The 19,319-nt window shown below is 41.3% G+C and overlaps 1 protein-coding gene across 2 annotated transcripts in view; it reads left to right on the top strand.

Annotated features, from left to right (window-relative positions):
• Positions 1 to 1,409: 1,409 nt before the first annotated feature.
• ZNF484 (zinc finger protein 484) overlaps positions 1,410 to 19,319 on the top strand; it is a 32,795-nt gene continuing 14,885 nt past the window's right edge. Inside the window, exons 1-3 of one of the 2 annotated variants that reach the window (XM_047100451.1) lie at positions 1,410 to 1,476; positions 6,603 to 6,647; positions 14,963 to 15,089. In XM_047100451.1, coding sequence (XP_046956407.1) covers positions 6,633 to 6,647; positions 14,963 to 15,089 — 142 coding nt within the window. In that variant the 5' untranslated portion in view covers positions 1,410 to 1,476; positions 6,603 to 6,632. Of the gene's footprint in view, positions 1,477 to 6,411; positions 6,648 to 14,962; positions 15,090 to 19,319 lie in introns of those variants that run through there. The other variant, XM_047100447.1, reaches the window with a different exon arrangement.

Below are 19,319 nucleotides of genomic sequence, written 5' to 3'. Positions count from 1 at the left end.
TAATAGGAGGAGGCTGTGGATGTATGGGAGTTAGAAGGATTTGGGCAATCTCTGTACCTTCTCAATTTTGCTGTGAAGTTAAAACTTATAAAAAATTAAATTCTTAAAAAATTCCTTTTTTGTCCTTTTAATATTGAGTTCAATATTTAATATTTAATATCCATATCATTTTAATAATAATATTTAATACCTTGCTCTTCTCTAATTTCCTAAGATGGAAGTTTAGATTATTGATTTTAGTTCTTTCTTCCCTTCTAAACTATGCAATCAATTCCATAAATTTCCCTTTAAACACTACTTTTACTGCATCTTACAAGTGTTTATAAGTTATATATTCATCATTTAATTCAAAATATATATTTTAATGTTTACTTATTTTGAGAGAGAACATGCGTGTGAATGCGAGGGTGGGGTGGGGCACGGAGAGAGAGAGAGAGAAAGAGAGAGAGAGAGAGAGAGAGAGAGAATCCCAAGCACGCTCTGCACTGTCAGCGCAGAGCCCAGTGCAGGGCTGGATCCCACAAACCGTGAGGTCATGACCTGAACTGAAATTGAGAGTCAGACGCTTAACCGACTGAGCCACCGAGGTGCCCCTATTTCATTGTATTCTTAAAATTTCCTTAAGACTTATTCTTTGGCCCATGGATTATTTAGAACTGTGTTGCTTAATTTACACGTGTTAGGGGCACCTGAGTGGCCCAGTTGGTTGAGTTCTGGACTTCTGCTCAGGTCATGATCCCATGGTTTGTGAGTTGGAGCCCTGCATGGGGCTTGCTGCTGTCAGCACAGAGCCTGCCTCAGATATTCTATCTCCTTCTCTGCTCCTTCCCAGCTTGCGCTCTTTCTTAAACAAACAAACAACAAAAAACCCCCACTTAATTTACAAGTGTTAATTTCCTGTTGTCTTTCTGATGATTTCTAGTTTGATTCTGTGTCCAGAGAACTAGGCTGTATGATTTAAATTTTACGAAATTTGACTTGTTTTATGACCCAGGTTGTGACCTAGTTTGGCAAATGCTGCGTGGGTGCTTGAATAAAATGTGTACCTTCCTCTTTTGGGGTGAAGCGTTCTATAATTGCTGATTGTCTCAAATGGTGGCATTGAGTACACGGGAGCGAGGGGAACGGTCTCGGTTGTTGTTTCCCGGTTGTCTCGCTCTGGTTGTTTCCTGGTTGAGTCCCAGAGGAGCACCTCCGCCCAACCACGTTTCCCGAGACAACTCTGAGCTCCACGGTCTTTACATCACTTCAACATGGCCGCCTGCACGCCTGGGCGCCTAATGGGCGCCGCCATGTTGGCGCGGGCCAGCCATTTGGAGGGAGCCGCTTTTAGCAGCGAGCCATGTTAAGTACTCGCGAGCTGGGGCCAAGAAACCGCTGCTGAGCATGCGCACACCCGGGCGGCCCCGTGAGGAATCCCGCAGAGAGTCGGGCTGAGCGAGAAGGGAAGTCGGCCAGATTTAGTCACCACCTGAGGTAAACGGCCGCTGTTTTGAGAGGGCGTGGGTGAGGGGTAGGTGAGTGCTGCGATGGGAGCATCGGGAGATGAGTGACGAAGCGTCGCTGAGGTCCGTGGTTAGCAATCCGGCCACTGACGGGGGCGGGCAGTGGATGCAGTCATGGGGTCGATGGGGTCTTGACTGTGGATCCGCGGGGAGCGATGGGGTCAGTGGGGTCTGGACGGTGGATCTGCGTGGGGAGCGATGGGGTCGGTGGGGTCCGGAAGGTGGATCCGTGAAGGAGAGAGAGGGTCGGGGTCGGGGGATCTCTGACGGTGGATCATTGAGGGAGAGATGGGGTCGGGGGGATCTCTGAGGGTGGAACCGGGGAGAGATGGGGACGGCGGGGTCCTGAAGGTGGATCCGTGAGGGAGAGATCGAGATGGTGGGATCTCTAACGGTGGATCTGCGGGAGACATGGGGTCGTGGGGTCAGTAGAGGTGGGTAGCTGTTGAGAATGAGGAATGAGGGATATGAGGGGTGAGAGATTGAGATCTTAACTGATTTTGTCTTTTAAGCTTATCAGTTTGTTACTATTTATTTTTTTAAGTTTATTTAATTTTTTGATACGAGTGTGTGAGTGAGCGAGGGGAAGAGAGAGAGGGAGAGTATCCCACTCAGGCTCTGCACTGTCAGCTTGGAGCCAGAAGCAGACCTTGAGCTCACCCGAAGCGGGGCTGGAACTCAGAACTCAGACCCCAAGTTGGATGCTTGACCAGCCGAACCCCCCAGGCGCCATATTTTTCCCTTCTTTCCTTCCTTCCTTCCTTCCTTCCTTCCTTCCTTCCTTCCTTCCTTCGAGAAAGAGAGAAAGCATGAGCAGGGAAGGAGCAGAGAGAGAGGGAGAGTGAATCCCAAGCAGGCTCCTGTCAGCACAGTACCATACCAGTCTTGATCCCGGGAAGCATGACATCCTGACCTGAGCAGAAGTCAAGAGTCAGCGGGGTCGGGGTTGGGGGGGATGGTCTAAATGGGTAAGGGGCATTAAGGAATCTACTCCTGATATCATTGTTGCATCATATGCTAACTAACTTGGATGTAAATTAAACAATAAATAAATAAATAAATAAATAAATAAATAAATAAGTCAGAAGCTCAACCAACTGAGCCACCCAGGTGCCCCATTTTTTTCTGTTTCATACTTTCTACTTTCATTGTAGTGATTAAGTTTCTGTTCATTGTTTCCATTCTACACCCCATATAACTTACGTTTTTTCTTATGTTTTAATTAGAAATGTTTTATCATAGAATATTATCAATTTTACCTTTAATGGCCTCATCCCATCACCACTCTTGTCCTTTTTTATAATCATATCTCTTGCAAAAATTATTGCTGAACAGTATTTTTCTTTGGGAGATCTCATCTGATTCAATTTACATTATTTGAAATACTTTTTAAAGTATTTTCGCCAGATAAGGTTAGAGATACTCTGCAAGTACTTTTATTTCTGAAAATGTCTTTCTCTAGCCTTCACAGAGAAATGGCCTTTTAAAGATTTTTTTTAAGTTTATTTATTTATTTTGAGAGAGAGAGAGCAGGGGAAGGGCAGAGAGAGAAGGAGAGAGAATTCCAAGCAGGCTCTGCACCATTAGCATGGAGCCCAACATGGAGCTTGAACTCACGAACCATGAGATCATGACCTGAGCCAGAACCAAGAGTTGGGCTCTTAACCGACTGAGCCACCCAAGCGCCCCAGAAAAGGCCTTTTAGATACATTTCTGATATTATTTAATTTATTGCAGATGAGGCATCTTGATTTTCTGAAAATTTTCTCTAAATAATCTGTTATTTCACATGTGCTTTGGATTTATGTGTTTTTGATTATCTTTAAAATTCAAGAATATCCCCAGATTTGATCATTGATTGGGTTCCTTCCTCTGTGTGTGTGTGTGCGTGTGCGTGTGCGTGTGTGTGCGTAAGTTTGTGGGGAAGGCTAATGGTACAGGCCTAGTAGTGGTGTGAGTGGTGGGAAGTGTGCTTGGGTACCTGGTGCCAGTGCAGGTGCATCTGGGATTGGGACTCTTGGGATGATTGATGAAGATGCATGGTGGGTGGTGATGAAAGTGTGGAGGCCAGCAATGGGGGCATGTGATATTGTGATATAATAAGAAATAAGTATTTTAGTCTTAGTCCAGGGTTCCCAGCACATAGCTCCTAAAACCTTTGTCATTTCCTAAATAATAAGAGCCACAGGGCACCTTTTGTTCCTGACTCCAGAAATTGCTCCAGAGAGATGAAGGTGAAATGGATGTTGTCATCATTCCTAATAAATTCTTTTGAACCACACCTGAGTTTACGTTAATGAAGTAATTTTTCGAAAGTCTCTCCATAACCACTCGAGGAGGGCTGGTTGCCAGGGGAGCGAACCATGTGATTAGAGCGTTGGAACTTGAAACCCATGCCCCGAATGGAGGTTGAGTCAGTCACCAATGGCCAGTTATTTAATTAATCATCTGTACATAATGAAGCGTCCATAAAACCCCAAAAGGATGGAGTTTGGAGAGCTTCTGGATTGAACACATAGAGATGCTGGGAGAGTGCGGCACCCCTTCCCATATACCTCGCTCTATGCGTCTCATCCATCTGGTTGTTTCTGAGGTATGTCATTTTATAATCAATCGGTAATCCAATAAATCAAATGTTATCCTGAGTTCTGTGAGCTGCTCTGGCAAATTAATGGAACCCGAGCTGGGGGTCCTGGGAACCTCTGATTTACAGCCAGTTAATAAGCACAAGTAACAGCCTGGGCTTATGATTGGCATTTGAAGTTGGGGCAGGGGGCACTCTCATAAGAGTGAGCCCTCAACCTGTGTGATCTGATGCTAACTCCAAGCAGATGATGCCAGAATTGAGTTAAATTGTAGGACATTCGGCTGGTGTTGCAGAATTGCTTAGTGTAGGGATTCCTTCCCCACCCCCGACCTTTTCCAACACACACACACACACACACACACACACACACACACACACACACATATTTGATGACCAGAAGTATCGAGAATAGAGGAAAGACATATAGGAGGAACTTTTCCTTTGTGGGGCATGGAATTTACTGGTGGCAAGCCAGAACGATCAGGTTAGAGTGTTGGAGGCTCTGTGATCAGGGACTGTGGAATGAATGATTTGGGGTCTTTGAGCAGCAGGGTATGGGAACCAGTGATTCTGAGGTGTGAGTAATGGCTCTCGCAGGAGGTCAGTGTGCAGCAACTGACAGTGGAGCCACTTGTGGAGTGCGAGTGAGGAACTGGGGGTCGGGGTTGGTGATGACTTACTTGAGGGGGCTGTGAAGTCAGATGACATCTGGTACAGTGGTTGCATTCTACGTGGATTACTGATTGTAATAATATCAGTAACTAATTTTAGTGAGTATTTATATGCCACACCTGTCTGAGTGCTTTTCAAGTATTGTAAGTTTGTTTATCTAAAAAGTATGAAGATGGGGAAACAGAGATTGAAGTGACTTCTCTAGGTTGTCACGCTAGAAGATGGAAGAACTGAGATTCAAACATACATTGATTTGGCTCCAAATTCTCGTTGTTCCCCTGTACCACCCGTCCCACACCGTATGAGGCTCTTGGGAGGACAGCTGAGTGGCTGTCACCATGTGGCACTGTCTCTGCAGGATCTCTTTGTGTTGCCACAGATCCCTGGTATCAGAGCACATAGTGAGCCTTCAGAATCTCTTTTTCAGACTCCAGTCCACCTTGGCCCAATATTTGCTGGCAGAGTTTAGACATGAAAAGTATATTTAATAGGAATACTTTTAATATAAAAGTTCAAAGCAAAAATTAATTTTAAAAGTCTATCATGAAAAAATATTGGGGAGGATAGGTCTAGGGTCAAAGGGACACAATGACCAAGGTGTGTGTCTTGATTAGAACCTGCTTCCATGGGCGCCTGGGTGGCTCAGTTGACTGTCTGCCTCTTGATTTCAGCTTAGGTCACGATCTCAGAGTTCGTGGGAGCGAGCCCTGCATTGGGCTCTGTGCTGACAGCAGCGAGCCTGCTTGGGATTTTCTCTACCTCTCCTCTCTCTCTCTCTCTCTCTCTCTCTCTCTCTGCCCCTTCCCGCTCATATCTCTCACAAAAATAAACATTTATTTTTATTTATTAAAAACAATTTTTTAATGTTTATTTTTGAGAGAGCGAAAGAGACAAAGCATGAGTGAGGAAGGGGCAGAAAGAGAGGGAGACACAGAATCTGAAGCAGACTCCAGTCTCCAACCTGTCAGCACAGAGCCTGACACGGAGCTTGAACCCACAAATCGTGAGATCGTGACCTGAGCCTAAGTTGGAGGCTCAACCAACTGAGCCACCCAGGTGCCCCAAATAAACAAACATTAAAAAAAAAAAGTTACTTTGTTTTATAAGAATATAAAAATTACCTATAATTTTATCACCACCCAAATAATATATCTGTTAACATGGTAGTATATTTCCTCCCAGACAATTTTCTTCCTTGTGTATGAATGCACTCATATATGTGTCTATGCGTGTATGTGTGCATGTGTATGTACACACATTGTTCAGTGAAAATGAAACCATACTATTTGGTACATCTTTTTATTTTTACTTGGCCGTTTAACATATTTTTCTACTGTAATTTAATTTTATGTGTCTTTATGTTTTCAGGATGGTCCACAAATTATTTAAAGAGTCTATAGTTATTGGGTATCAGTATGTTCTAGCCTTTTAATTTTGTTGTTAGCCATGCTGTGGTGAAATTTCTGCTTTTCAGTTTTTGTGCAGGGGTGCCTGGGTGGCTCAGTCAGCTGAGCATCCGATTTCGGCTCAGGTCATCATTTCACGTTTCATGAGTTCGAGCCCCATGTCGGGTTCTGTGCTGACAGTGCAGAGCCTGCTTGGGATCCTCTGTCTCCCTCTCTCTCTGCCCCTCCCCCACTCTCTCTCTCTCTTTCAAAAAATAAATAAACATTAAAAAAATAAATTAAATTTTTGTGCAATTCAGGATGATTTTTTATGATGTCCTGGAAATGAGTTTTTTGGGTCAGGTGCATGGATGCTAAATGATGTATATGTCCATGTGTGGGACTCTGGCACACTTCCTTCTCTCATTGGTCACTCTGTTCATCTCTTCTCAGATCTCTGCCTCTTTCCCAGAAGAGCCAGAAATGACCAAGTCCCTGGTGAGTTCTTATTTGTTCATTTATTTATTCGTTGTTTTGTTTTCTAGTGGATTTTAGGAAGCATCTAATAACCCATATCGTAAGATGGACAAGTATAAATTAATAAAAACCAAGATCAGAGGGAAAAAAAGAAGCGACTATCAACTCCAAGTCAAGCTTGGAGTATAGATATATGTGAGTTGTGATTTTATACAGCTATGAACTTTGAACTGTGAGATTGTCTCTGGTCTCCGTGAAAGACATAGCAATAATGAAAATGAGATACTGGTTTATATTGTTGATAAGTAATTTATTTCATCTGTAGTAAAGATTGCCTGGTTCTTGATGCTTGAGAAAAATTCTGATGGCTCTTCAGATGAATGGAGACAGAACAGTGTCTTCAACAAGAACACTGTTAGAAATACACTGACAGGGTTTCCATCATTACAGAGCGGTGCTTCTCTCGCTGGCACGTGACTTCAGATTCTTATTTAATAGGGTTGGGATTCCAACAGGGTGTCATTGCTGCTTGTCCAAGGACTACCTTGTGAAACAAAGTTTTGAGGTTTTATCATGAATAGGTGTTGAATTTTGATTTTCTGCATCAGTTGACATGGTTGTGGAATTTTACTTCCTTAGCCTACTGCTATGATGGATTACATTGATTTTCACATACTGAGCCAGCCTTGGCAACCTTTGAATAAACCCCATTTGATCATGGCATATACTTTTTTTTTTTTTTAATGTTTATTTATTTTTGAGAGAGAGACAGCGAGAGACAGGGCGAGCAGGGGAGGGGCAGAGATAAAGGGAGACACAGAATCTGAAGCAGGCCCCAGGCTCTGAGCAAGCTGTCAGCACAGAGTCTGACGTGGGCCTGGAATCCACAAACCGCGAGATAATGACCTGAGCCAAAGTCAGACACTTAACCGACAGAGCTACCCAGGCACCCCGGTATATACTTCTTTTTATGTATTTTATTTGCTCATACTTTGTTGAGGACTTATATTAATGAGAAATATTGGTCTTTTTTTTTTTTTTTTTATTACTACTGTGTATGAATGAAAGTTCCAGTTCCCCCCTGCTTTTTCCCACACCACACCATTGGAATGTGGAGGGGCATCTTTGTTCAGCCAGGCAAGAGTGGGAGTCTAGGCCACTCCCTGGGTCTTTACTGGTGGGCGTGGGGTCAGGCCCAAAGTTTTTTGTTTCTTTGGGTTTTTAATCTGTTGTGTTTGGCTAGAGTATATTTTGCCTAAAATTTTTCTGCCTTCTAGGTTGCCCCTTTGCTGATCTTTTAGCTAGAGAGAGCAGACTTTTCTTTGAGCTCTCTTTGTGTGCTCTTGGTGATTCTGGGTTGTAGAATGTTCTAGCACCTGTCAGGGCTGTATGAGGCAGTCTTCAGGAACTAATGTTGTGTAGTTCCTTGGTTCCTGAGGTCCCTAGCCAGTTTGTCTCTTATTCTTTAGCCTTACAGAGTATTCTCAGATTGTTTATGGATGATGTCTAGGGTTTCTAGATGGGCGTAGTGGAATGAGGAGAGATGAGTGCATTTGTTCCCATCTTTCCAGGAGTGGAAGTCGTTCACTGATTTTTTTTTTTTTTTGAAGGAGGACTTATTTTATAGTAAGCATATTCTTATATATTTTTTCAATAATATTTATCTCTTCTTTGCATTTTAACTTAAAAAAAGATGTTTTTAATGTTTATTTATTTTTGAGAGACAGAGACCCAGTGCATGCAGGGGAGAGGCAGAGAGAGAGGGAGATACAGAATCCCAAGCAGGCTCCAAGCTCTGAGCTGTCAGCATGGAGCTCGACTTGGGCTCAAACCCATGAACCATGAGATCATGACCTGAGCTGAAATCAAGAATCAGGTGCTCAACCAACTGAGCCATCCAGGTGCCCCATATCTCATTTTTTGGAAAAATGTCTATTCAGGTCCTCTATCCATTTTTAACCAGATTATTTGTGGGGTTTTTTTTGTGTTGAGTTGTATAAGTTCTTTGTATATTTCAGATATTAACCCCTTATTCAGTGTACCATTTACACATATCTTTTCCTGTTCAGTAGGTTGCCTTTTCATTTTGCTGATTGTTTCTTTCACTATGTAGAAGTTTTTTTATTTTGACAATAGCCCCAACAGTTTATTACCGTTTTTGTTTCCTTTGGCTGAGGAGACATATCTAAAAACATGTTGCTAAATCTGATGTCAAAGAGGTTACTGCCTGTGTTCTCTTCTAGGATTTTGATGGTTTCCTGTCTCACATTTAGGTTTTTAATCCGTTTTGAATTTATTTTTGGGTATGGTGTAAGAAAGTGGTTCAGTTTCATTCTTTTACATGTAGCTGTCCTGTTTTCCCAACACCCATTTATTGAAGAGACTGGCTTTTCCCATGGTATATTCTTGCCTCCTTTGTTGTAGATTAATTGACCATATAAAGCCTGGGTTTATTTCTGGGCCTCCTATTCCATTCCAATGATATGTGTCTGTTTTTTGTGCTAGTACTATACTGTTTAGATTACTGTAGCTTTGTAGTATCTCTTGAAATATTGGATGTGCTACCCCCAGCTTTGTTCTTCGATTGCATTTGCTACTTGGGTTTTTTTGGTGGTTCCATAAAAATTTTAGTATTTTTCTAGTTCTGTAAAAAATACTATTGGCATTTTATAGGAATTACATTGTATCTATAGATTGCTTTGGGTAATATGGAATTTTAACAATATTAATTCTTCCAATCCATAAGCATGGTATATCTTTCCATTTGTTTGTATTGTCTTTAGTTTCTTTCTTTCGTTAATGCTTTATTGTTTTTCAGGGTACAGGTCTTTCATCTCTTTTCATTAAGTTTATTCCTAGGCTTTTAGTCTTTTTGATACAGTTGTAAATGGAATTGTTTTCTTAATTTCTTTCTGCTACTTTGTATTAGTATATGGAAACATAAGCAATATCTTTTTTTTTTTTAATGCAAGTCTGATCTTTTTTTTAATTTTTTTAATTTTTTTTAACGTTTTATTTGTTTTTGAGACAGAGAGAGACAGAGCATGAACGGGGGAGGGGCAGAGAGAGAGGGAGACACAGAATCAGAAGCAGGCTCCAGGCTCTGAGCCATCAGCCCAGAGCCCGACGCGGGGCTCGAACTCACGGACCGCGAGATCGTGACCTGAGCTGAAGTCGGACGCTTAACCGACTGAGCCACCCAGGCGCCCCAGCAATATCTTTTTTTTGTATATTAATTTTGTATCTGCAACTTTACTGGATTCATTTATTATTTCTAATATTTTTTTGGTGGAGTTTTTAGGATTTTCTGTGTATGGTACCATGTCATCTGCAAATAATGACAGTTTTACTTCTTCCTTATCAACTTGGATGCCTTTTCTTTTTCCTTTCTGACTGCTGTGGCCTAGACTTCCAGTACTGTGTTGAATAGAAGTGATGAGAGTGGACATCCTTGTCTTGCCCCCGATCTTAGAGAGAAAGCTGTCAGTTTTTCACCATTGTATATGTTTGTTGTAGGTTTGTCATTTACGGCCTTTATTATGTTGAGCTATACTCCCTTTATTTTTAATTATTTATTTTATTTTAGAGTGAGAGAGAGTGTGAGCAGGGAAGTGGAGGGGCAGAAGGAGAGATAGAGAATTTTAAGCAAGCTCCATGCTTAGCACAGAGCCCAGTGTGGGGCTCAGTCCCACAACCTGCGGATCATGACCTGAGCTGAAATCAAGATTCAGACTCTCAACTGACTGAGCCGCCCAGGTGCCCAGAAATATATTCCCTTTAAACCCGCTTTGTTGAAAGTCTTACTTTTGTTTTTTTCATGAACAGGTATTAAATTTTGTCAAATGCTTTTTCTGCATTTATTGAGATGACTACATGATTTTTATCTTTATTTTGTCAATATGGTGTATCATGTTGATTGATTTGTGGATATTAAACCATTCTTGTATCCCAGGAATAAACCTGGAAGAAATGGATAAATTCCTAGAAACATATAATCTTCTAAAACTGAATCAGGAAGAGATACAAAATCTAAACAGACCAGTTACTAGTAGTGAAATTGAATTGATAATGAAAAAAAAAAAAACCTAACAGACAAAAGTCCAGGACCAGATGGCTTCACAGGTGAATTTTAGCAAACATTTATTTTATTTTTTATTTTTTAAATGTTTATTTATTTTTGAGAGAGTGCAAGTGGGGGAGGGGCAGAGAGAGGGGGACAGAGGATCTGAAGCCCGCTTTGCACTGACAGCCATGAGACCTATGTGGGGCTCGAACTCACGACTGAGATCATGACCTGAGCTGAATGAAGTCAGATGCTCAATCGACTCATCCACCCAGGTGCTCCATCTAGTAACCATTTAAGGGAGAGTTTAAGGGGTGCCTGGGTGGCTCAGTAGCTTAAGCGCCTGACTCATATTTCTGCTCAGGTCATGATCTCACAGTTTGTGAGATAGAGCCCTGCATTGGGCTCTGTGCTTAGAGCTCAGAGCCTGCTTGGGATTTTCTCTCTCTCCTCTCTCTACCCCTTCCCCGTTTGCTTGCTCTCTCTCAAATAAATAAACTTAAAAAAAAAAAAAAGTAAAGGAGAGTTAAAGCTACTCTTGTCAAACTATTCCAAAACATAGAAGAAGAAGGAAAGCTTCCAAATACATTCTAAAAGGCCAGCATTACCCTGATACTAAAACCGGACAAAGACATTACAAAAAGTATAGACCAAGATCCCTGATGAAACATATACAAAAATTCTCAGCAAAATATTAGCAAACTACATTCAACAATACATTAAAAGGGGGTGCCTGGGTGGCTCAGTGGGTTAAATGTATGACTTTTGATTTTGGCTCAGGTCATGATCTCACAGTTTGTGAGTTTGAGCCCCGCATCTGGCTCTGCACTGATGGCACAGAACCTGCTTGGGATTTTTGTCTCCCTCTCTCTCTGTCCCTCTACTGTTTGCTCTCTTGCTCTCTCAAAATAAATAACAATAAATTTTTTTTTAAAAACAATACATTAAAAGGATCATTCACCATGATCAAGTGGGATTTATTCAATCTTTGCTTTATCTTGAATGTTTAATCCATTTACATTTAAATGTTTATTTATTTTGAGAGAGTGAGAGCACCATTGGGGGAGTGGCAGAGAGAGAGGGAGAGGGAGAGAGAGGACCAACTGTGAGATCATGACCTGAGCCAAAATCAAGAGTCAGATGCTTAATCACCTGAGCCATTGAGGCTCCCAAGTCCATTTACATTTAATGTAATGGCTGATATACTTGCACTTATATATACTATCTTACTATTAATTTTATATTTGAACCATCTATTTAATATTATTTTTACATTCCTTTCTTAATCTTCTTTTAGATTACTCAAAATTTAATTTTTTCCTTTGTTAACTTGCTCATTGTATACATTTTTTTTTTACCCTAGGTATTACAGTATTCATCTTTAAGTCGTTGTTATTTCTACCCCCTTCTCAATAATTCTGGGATACCAAATCATCTTAATTCCATTTACCACCTCTCATCTTTGCATTCTTATTTTCATGCATTTAAATTTGACATGTATTTTATTATTATTTTTTTAAATGTTTATTCCTTTTTGAGAGACAGAGAGAGACAGAGCATGAACGAGGGAGGGACAGAGAGAGAGGGAGACACAGAATTCGAAGCAGGCTTCAGGCTCTGAGCTGTCAACACAGTGCTGGATGCGGGGCTTGAACTCACTGACCATGAGATCATGACCTGAGCTGAAGTCGGATGCTTAACCGACTGAGCTACCCAGGCGCCCTAGATTTGACATGTATTTTAAACATCACTAGATATTACTGTTACCATTTTTTATAGTCTTTGCAGTTTTATAAAGTTGGATTTGAGGAGCTTCTTGAATCTTTGGGCTAATGTTGTTCACTGATACCTCTCAAATATTGCCTCTGCTCCACATTCCCCCTCTGTCTTCTCAGACTACAATATGTTATTCCTTTTCACTGTGAATATTATGAATAATGCTACTATGAATTGTCATGTGCAAGTTTTATGTAGACAAATGTTTTCATTTCTATTGGGTATATACCTGGAAGTGGACCTTTTGGGTCATATTGTAACTCTGTGTTTAACTTTTTGAGAAATTGTGTTTTTCAAAGTGGTTATATCATTTTACATGTCCACTATCACTGTACAAGGGTTCCAATATTTCCACTTTCACACTAACCATTTATTATTATCTTTTTTTTTAATTGAAGCCATTCTCGTGGAAATGTACCACTGATGACTAATAATACTAAATATCTTTTTTATTATAGTCATCTTAGTGAATTTGAAGGGGTATCTCTATGATTTGGATTTCTATATCCTTTATGACTAAAGGTACTGAGGATCTTTACATGTGCTTTTTCCCATTTGTGGATCTTTAGAGAAATGTATGTTCAGGTCCTTTATTCATTTTAATTGGATTGTTTATGCTTTATTGAGTTACAGGAGCTCTTTATATATTCTAGATACAGGTCACTTACCAGACATACAATTTGCAAAAATTTTGTTCCAGTTTTTGGGTTGTCTTTTCACTTTCTTGATGATATCCTTTTAAGCACAAAGTTTTTAATTCTGATGAAGTCCTATTTATTTTTTTCTTTTTAACTTTTTTTAATGTTTACTCATTTTTTTAAAATTTTTTTTTTCAACGTTTTTATTTATTTTTGGGACAGAGAGAGACAGAGCATGAACGGGGGAGGGGCAGAGAGAGAGGGAGACACAGAATCGGAAACAGGCTCCAGGCTCCGAGCCATCAGCCCAGAGCCTGACGCGGGGCTCGAACTCACGGACCGCGAGATCGTGACCTGGCTGAAGTCGGACGCTTAACCAACTGCGCCACCCAGGCGCCCCTGTTTACTCATTTTTGAGAGAGAGAGACAGACAGACAGAGTATAAGTTGGGGTGCTGAGCTGTCAGCACAGAGCCTGATGGGGGGGCTTGAACTCATGAACTGCGAGATTATGACCTGAGCTGAAGTCAGATGCTTAACTGACTGAGCCATCCACTTGCTCCTCTACTTTTTTCTTTAGTTGCTTGTGCTTTTGACTTTATATCCCAGGAATCATTGCCAAATCGAGCATCACAAGGATTTACCCTTTTAGCTAAAGTGTAAACTTGGCTAAATATAAGAACATTTAGGCCTTTGACCCATTTTGAGCTATTTTTTTTTTTTAATTTTTTTTTTCAACGTTTATTTATTTTTGGGACAGAGAGAGACAGAGCATGAACGGGGGAGGGGCAGAGAGAGAGGGAGACACAGAATCGGAAACAGGCTCCAGGCTCTGAGCCATCAGCCCAGAGCCCGACGCGGGGCTCGAACTCACGGACCGAGAGATCGTGACCTGGCTGAAGTCGGACGCTTAACCGACTGCGCCACCCAGGCGCCCCTTGAGCTATTTTTTTTAATATGGTATGAGGTAGGTGTCCAACTTCATTCTTTTATCCTTTTTTTCCCCGATTTTAAGTTGTTTTGACACCTGTGTTGAATATCAGTTGACTATAAATATGAGGGTTTATTTCTTGATTCTCAGTTACATCCCATTGACCTATTTGTCTCTCTTTATGCTAGTACCACAGTTAAAAAAAAAAAGTGCCTATTTTAATTATCTTTTTTAAAGAAAGAATGGACTTATTCAGTGAATTGGTAAGTGCAAAATGAACGGCAGAATATATTTTATCTTTTAAATGAAGTTTTAATGACATATGGCATAGAAAAGAATGCACAAATCATAAAGTTTTATGAATTTCCACAGCATACCAAAAAAACATGACCAAAACAACCCAGAATATTATCAGTACTACAGAAAGAATGGCTTTATTTATTTATTTATTTATTTATTTTTATTACTTTAATATAATTTATTATCAAATTGGCTAACATACAGTGTGTAAAGTGTGCTCTTGGCTTTGGGGGCAGATTCTGTGGTTATATTTTTTTTTAATGCTTATTTTTGAGAGGGAGAGAGAGTGAGAACATGGGGGTGGGGGGGGGGTGGGCAGAGAGCGAGGGAGACACAGAAACCGAAGCAGGCTCCAGGTTCTGAGCTGTCAGCACAGAGCCCGATGTGGGTCTCAAACTCACGAACCATGAGATTATGACCTGAGCCAAAGTCGGAGGCTTAATCTTGACTGAGCCACCCAGGCACCAGCATGATATTTTTAATGAGATTTATTTTCCCTCAAATAATGATATAAAATATAGGTGTTTAGTGAGAACTTTATATGTTGTAGCATGATGAAAGTTATTAAAAGTAAGTTCCTAAATACCTTGTTTCCATTCTTCACATTGAATAGGAATGTGTTTTTGCAGGGGTCAGTGTCATTCAAGGATGTAATGGTAGACTTCAGCAGGGAGGAGTGGCAACGATTGGACCTTGCTCAGAAAAGCCTGTACAGGGATGTGATGCTGGAAAACTATTTCAACTTGATCTCAGTGGGTAAGCACAGCTCCCCTGGGGATAAGGCTGTACCTGTTTGAGTATATTTGCATTCTCAGTGGAATTTTTTAAATCTGTGGAATTTCTGTGATATGTGGGAATTCTAAAGGCTGCAGGTCTGGGAGGGGCCAACATGGCGGAGAAGTAGGGGGAATCCATACTTCCTGCATCTCTCAAACAAAGAAGTGTGGAAGCCAAAGGACTTTGAACACCAGAACCTGGGAGGAAAAGAGACTGAATCTACTAGGATGAAAATGGGAAAGCTGGAAAAAAGATAGGTGGGTAACTGTGAACTAGGGGAGATAAAAAAAAAAAAAAGGCTGCGTGGACATGGAGGGGAGGGACCCCCTTCTGCGGAGAGACAAAACGAAGAGAAGAGTGGCTAGGGAAGTGTAGGACGGTATCTGGACAGGAGAAAGACCTCGGACTGAGACTGGGAGGGATCCAATCTGTAACTGCGGGGCTTTCTTTGAACTGGGGCCGGCTCCCTGTTCACGCACCTAGGGAGGAGGGGAGCCAGGCCTGGGTGCGGGTCAGGGGCTCAGCCCGCAGCTGGAGAAAGTGGTTCCCTCCCTGGAGAGCTGCGCGATAGTACAGAACCTGCCTGCGTCTGCCACCCCTGGGCACAGTGGCTAGGCTGAGGGCGCAGTCTGCAGGAGGAAAAGGCCGCCGTTTGCCTGAAGTGCTGTGGAGCCCTGGGGGCTCATGGTGAGGGCAGTGGCTGTGTGCGCAGTAGGAGAAGGTGGTCCTCCCTGAAGTGGCTGTGGCACAGACAAAGCCAGCGGGGACCACATATCGCGGCACTGAGAGGCACTTCCCCAGTGCCAGAGTGCACAGGGCGGGACTTTGAATCCTAGCCAAGCGCAGGGTCAGGGGAGTTGGCAGAGTGAGAAGGACCTTCTTTCTTGTCTGTGCCCGTGGCACAGTGAGGGTGACTCAAACTGAGTCCACCGGGTCCAGCTCCGTACAGAAGAGACTGGGGGATCACCATTTCCTCCCCCACTCCCCACCACCACCAAGGCGGGGCCTCAGGGATCACTCCTGGGCCCATAGTGGAGGTGGGTCCAGAAAACACCAAACCACGCCCCTTTGCACTGGGTAACTGCTATCCACCAGAGGGGCACAAACCCTGTGGACAGCTACCCTGACAAGCGATGCAGCATTGCCTGGATTAACTAGGTCAATTATGGATATATAGATAATTCTTCCCTCCCCCTCTCCATTTCTCCTCCTTATCTCTTCCCTCCCAATAACTCTGGTTATTGGTCTGTCTAAACAGACATATTTAATCCATTGTCTTGATACATGTTCTACACCTCCTTCTTTACAGTCCTTTCTCTCTCTCTGAAATAATTAAGCCATATAATTTCTCTGGGTAACTTTATCTTCATTTCATTTTCCCCGCCTCCTTTTTTTTTCCTTTCTCTCTCTCTGGATTAAGCCTTTTAGTCTCTCTGCCTAATCAATGTTTATTTTTTCTTCCCCCTCCCCCCCGCTCCACCCCACTCCTGTCATTTCTGTCCTTGTATGTGCTCTTCCATCAACACCACCTCCACCCTCTTCTTTTCTTGTAGTCTGTTTTTTTGTTTTTTGTTTTGTTTTTAGTCTTTAGATTTTTGTTTGTTTGTGTTATTTGTGTATTTGGTGTTTTTGTCTCCTGTTTGTCTGTCTGTTTTCCTTTACAGGGCTACTCCAAGGAATAAATCAAAGCACATCTGGTGGAGGGTCCAAAATATTATTACGAGTAGGGTAATAAAATAACCGAAGTCACAAAAACAGAGAGCAAGTAACAATCCCTTAAAAAACACCTCCTGAAGGGCCCGGCTCTGGACAGTATATGTGAGCCTCCTTTAATATAACGGTGTTCACAGGTGCAGAGCACACAACAAGCTTTTAAAACGCATAAGGGACAGAAAACTAGCCAAAATGATGAAACGGAAGAATTCTCCTCAAGAGAAATTCCAGGAAGTAGCAACAGCTAACGAATTGATCAAAACTGATACAAGCAATAAAACTGAACAAGAATTTAGAATAATAGTCATAAAATTAATCACTGGGCTTGAAAAAAGCATAGAGGACAGCAGAGAATCTATTGCTACAGAGATCAAGGGACTAAAAAATAGTCATGATGAATTTAAAAAAATGCTATAATTGAGGTGCAAAATAAAATGGAGGTGACCACAGCACAGATTGACAAGGCAGAGGGGAGAATAGGTGAATTAGAAAATAAAATTATGGAAAAAGAGGAAGCTGAGAAAAAGATAAAAACCCAGGAGTACAAGAGGAGAATTAGAGAACTAAGTGATGCGATCAAGCAGAACAATATCTGTATCATAGGAATTCCAGAAGAAGAAGAGAGAAAGGGGCTGAAAGTGTACTTGAACAAATCATAGCTGAGAACTTCCCAGATCTGGGGAAGGAAACAGGCATTGAAATCCAAGAGGCACAGAGAACTCCTTTCAGACATAACTTGAATCGATCTTCTGCATGACATATCCTACTGAAACTGGCAAAATACAAGGATAAAGAGAGAATTCTGAAAGCAGCTAGGGATAAACGGGCCTTAACATACAAAGGTAGACACATAAGGGTAGTAGCAGACCTATCTACTGAAACTTGGCAGGCCAGAAAGGAAGGGCAGGAAATCTTCAATGTGATGAACAGGAAAAATAGGCAGCTGAGAATCCTTTACCCAGCAGGTCTGTCCTTCAGAATAGAAGGAGAGATAAAGGTTTTCCCAAACAAACAAAAACTGAAGGAATTCATCACCACTAAACCAGCCCTACAAGAGATCCTAAGGGGGACCCTGTAAGTGAAATGTTACAAGGACCACAAAGTACCAGAGACACCACTACCAGCATGAAACCTACAGACATCACAATGACTCTAAGCCCATATCTTTCAGTAATAACACTGAATGTAAATGGACTAAATGCTCCAAACAAAAGATATAGGGTATCAGAATGGATAAAAAAACAAGACCCATCTATTTGCTGTCTACAAGAGATGCATTTTAGACCTGAGGACACCTTCAGATTGAAAGTGAGATCTCTCATGCTACTGGAAGTCAAAACAAAGCTGGAGTAGCCATACTTATATCAGACAAACTAGACTTTAAAGGCTGTAACAGGAGATGAAGAAGGGCATTATATAATAATTACAGGGTCTATCCATCAAGAAGAGCTAACAATTATAAGTGTCTACCCACTGAATTTGGGAGCACCCAAATAGATAAAACAATCACAAACATAAGCAACCTTATTGATAAGAATGTGGTAATTGCAGGACACTTTAATACTCCACTTACAACAATGGATAGATCATCTAGACAGAGAATCAATAAAGAAGCAAGGGCCCTGAGTGATACATTGGATCAGATGGACGTGACAGATACATTTAGAACTCTATATCCCAAAGTGACGGAATACACTTTCTTCTCAAGTGTGCATGGAACATTCTCCAAGATAGATCACATACTGGGTCACAAAACAGCCCTTAATAGGTATAAAAGAATTGAGATCATACCATGCACACTTCCAGATCACAATGCTATGAAATTTGAAATCAACCACAGGAAAAAGTCTGGAAAACCTCCAAAAGCATGGAGGTTAAAGAACACCCTACTGAAGAGTAAATAGGTCAACCAGGCAATTAGAGAAGAAATTTAAAAATATGTGGAAACATGTAAATGAAAATACAATAATCCAAATGCTTTGGGATGCAGCGAAGGCAGTCCTGAGAGGAAAATACATTGCAATCCAGGCCTATCTCAAGAAACAAGCAAAATCCCAAATACAAAATCTAACAGCACACCTAAAGGAAATAGAAGTAGAACAACAAAGACACCCCAAACCCAGCAGAAGAAGAGAAATAATAAAGATCAGAGCATAAATAAACAATATAGAATCTAAAAAAACTGTAGAGCAGATCAATGAAACCAAGAGTTGTTTTTTTGAAAAGATAAACAAAATTGATAAACCTCTAGCCAGGCTTCTCAAAAAGAAAAGGGAGATGACCCAAACAGATAAAATCATGGATTAAAATGGAATTATTACAACCAATCCCTGAGAAACACAAGCAATTATCAGGGAATACTATGAAAAATTATATGCAAACAAACTGGACAACCTGGAAGAAATGGACAAATTCCTAAGCACCTACACACTTCCAAAACTCAAATGGGAAGAAATAGAAAACCTGAACAGACCCATAACCAGCAAAGAAATTGAA

This window comes from Lynx rufus, unplaced genomic scaffold (assembly GCF_022079265.1).
Source record: "Lynx rufus isolate CCGP_SWC_20201006 ecotype Redwood Valley unplaced genomic scaffold, mLynRuf1.p SCAF_10, whole genome shotgun sequence".
In the NCBI taxonomy this organism is placed as follows: Eukaryota; Metazoa; Chordata; class Mammalia; order Carnivora; family Felidae; genus Lynx; species Lynx rufus.
Note: the sequence above shows the minus strand (reverse complement) of the source record. Positions and strands in the feature narration are given on the sequence as shown.